Source organism: Pollicipes pollicipes, unplaced genomic scaffold (assembly GCF_011947565.3).
Source record: "Pollicipes pollicipes isolate AB1234 unplaced genomic scaffold, Ppol_2.1 Scaffold_2566;HRSCAF=3012_pilon_pilon_pilon, whole genome shotgun sequence".
NCBI classification, from domain to species: domain Eukaryota; kingdom Metazoa; phylum Arthropoda; class Thecostraca; order Pollicipedomorpha; family Pollicipedidae; genus Pollicipes; species Pollicipes pollicipes.
This window is the reverse complement of record NW_023596139.1, coordinates 14133-16201: the sequence shown is the minus strand read 5'-3', so window position 1 is coordinate 16201 and position 2069 is coordinate 14133. Positions and strand designations below refer to the sequence as shown.

Sequence of the window (2069 nt, the reverse complement as noted above, 5' to 3'; positions counted from 1 at the left end):
CGTGCCATCCATCGGCCGGTGCGGCCCACCCCGGCCGCAGTCGGTCACCAGGCCGTCGGCCGTGCACCGCTCGGCTCCCCCCCAGCCGCCGCCCGGCTCCGGTGCCGCCCCTCACAGAGCGTCAGTCACGTGCTGACAGCGGCATCTTGGCAGCGATCTTCCTCTTCTTGAATGGCGTCAGACATCGAGACAAGAAACATGAAACAACTATGTCTCGATAGTGGTCTAGTGCAACTTCTGTAAACCACAAGGCGACCTGCTAGAACACTGCCAGTGTAATATACAGTGTTCCACATTTGTTCGAGTTTGAGGTAGCACGTTTGAAGGCCACGAAGTGCAATTCACAGCCGGGCCATTTTTTCACACCTTGTTTCTGAGCTGGACGCCCATGAACTTGTACTATTTCGTGTAGGATATTTCAAGGTCACACCGACACGCCTAACGTCACGGAGACAGCGTGGATTTGGCTCTTTCTTTGCTCACGATGAAAAAGCAAGACCATCGAGTGTCAGATCGGGGACATCAACGTCCTCACCGGCACACCGCCACGCCACCTTGAAGGCCTTGGCGGCGCTGCTACTTGCCAGCGGGCTGCCGCCCGTGGCCATCAAGACCTGTGGAAAGAGACACTTACAGTTGAACCACACTGGGGAGGGTGCAAAACGCACGTGGTTGACCCTGGCAACACTAATCGGTCCAGCGCCTGCCGAACAGCCTTTGTACATACCCGGTCGCTTCTGTGGTGTCTGGTGTGAGCAGCGCCGGCCGCTCCACTGATGTGAAGTGGAGCAGCCGCAGCCACAGCTCGCTGCTGACAGCCGCCTACAGCGTCGAGGTGGCCGATGTCCGGAATCTGTAATTCTTGATGAGGCCACGCTCTTGGCCATCGAGGTCGACAGTCTACAGACGCACATGGTGTGTCGTTCAAATCATCACTCCGACAACAGACACGACAGACAGCAAAACGACCGACGCAAAACGAATGGCGCGCAACAGTGAGTCAGACGTCGGCCAGCCAGCCTACTCACCCTGGCCTCGGGCACCGAAGAGGCGGCGATGCCAGTGACGTGACTGGGCCGGCCGGCGCACCGCACCATCAGGAGCGTCATGAGGTCATCGCGCGCTTGGGCCTCGGCCGGCAGTGGCGGGAACTCGCCGACCAGCGGGCACTCCGTCAGAGTGGTGACGTACTCGAACTGTCGGCCAAAAGACAGCTGATTAAACACAAGACTGACACGATGTCATCCAGCCACGACCACGCCAGCACAATGCGCACCGAACAATGACAGCAGCTGGGCTAAGACGGGACACGGACGGTACTGACACATATATCACGAGACAAGCGACATACATGAACATTACTCCCAACCACAGAGCGGCGGCCAATATAACACGCTCAGGAAGCACTGCTGGATCTCTAAGCCGACGACGCGTGCCGCCTGGGCTTCATGGTGACGGCGTCGCTCCCAATCGTCACGCTTCATGGAGCGCTGCCAGGCTGCCAGCCGCTCCAGCATGGCCTGTGAATTGCCAGGCATTAGCGAACGGCGACGGAGGCGCGTAGGACTGCACAGTCGGTACGCCAGCTGTTGATGGCACTTACCGGCATGCGCGGCAGCCACGCCAGGAGGCCTGAGTTGTCACAGTCGAGTGTTACGTACGTGATCAACTGGGACAGGCAGCGGATGGCCGATTTCAATACCCCGGCTGTCATCATGTGCGCTCTGTGCTGTCTTTGCAGCCAGCCGTCGGGCCCCTCCATGGCCAGCTGGGGGCCGACGAGGGCCGCCATGATGTGAGACATCATTAGCTGCTCCGCACGGCGGCCTGGCAGCAGCTGTGGCAGCAGGAGACGGAGCTGCAAATGAGCCTGCATTAGGCACTGCAATTATATGACAGCTCGCCGCCAGCACAATTCTGGACCCCGGTGCATGGGACGGACATGGCGGACGAAAATAACGCAAGATGACACGCGAAACACGAGTGACAACAGGTGACAGTAAGTAAATGGAAGCAGACCGGCATCGGTGGCACTTGCCGCCCGCATGTGGCACTGCACCTTCTTCCGG

The 2069-nt window shown here is 59.2% G+C and overlaps 1 protein-coding gene across 1 annotated transcript; it reads right to left on the bottom strand.

Moving 5' to 3' along the window:
• Window positions 1-1357: 1357 nt before the first annotated feature.
• Window positions 1358-1804, bottom strand: LOC119114545 (uncharacterized). Its single transcript, XM_037238640.1, has 2 exons — window positions 1604-1804; window positions 1358-1520 (listed from the first exon to the last, which is right to left on the bottom strand). The coding sequence occupies exons 1-2, from the start codon at window positions 1802-1804 to the stop codon at window positions 1359-1361; spliced, it is 363 nt and encodes a 120-aa protein (XP_037094535.1). The 3' UTR covers window position 1358.
• Window positions 1805-2069: the final 265 nt, after the last annotated feature.

What these genes read in the sequence shown, in the direction of transcription:
- LOC119114545 (XM_037238640.1), bottom strand. Translation starts at nt 1,804, where the DNA reads ATGTCTCACATCATGGCGGCCCTCGTCGGCCCCCAGCTGGCCATGGAG. An exon ending in CGTGGCTGCCGCGCATGCCG is followed by an intron (nt 1,521 to 1,603) that starts GTAAGTGCCATC and finishes GGCAATTCACAG; the next exon opens with GCCATGCTGGAGCGGCTGGC.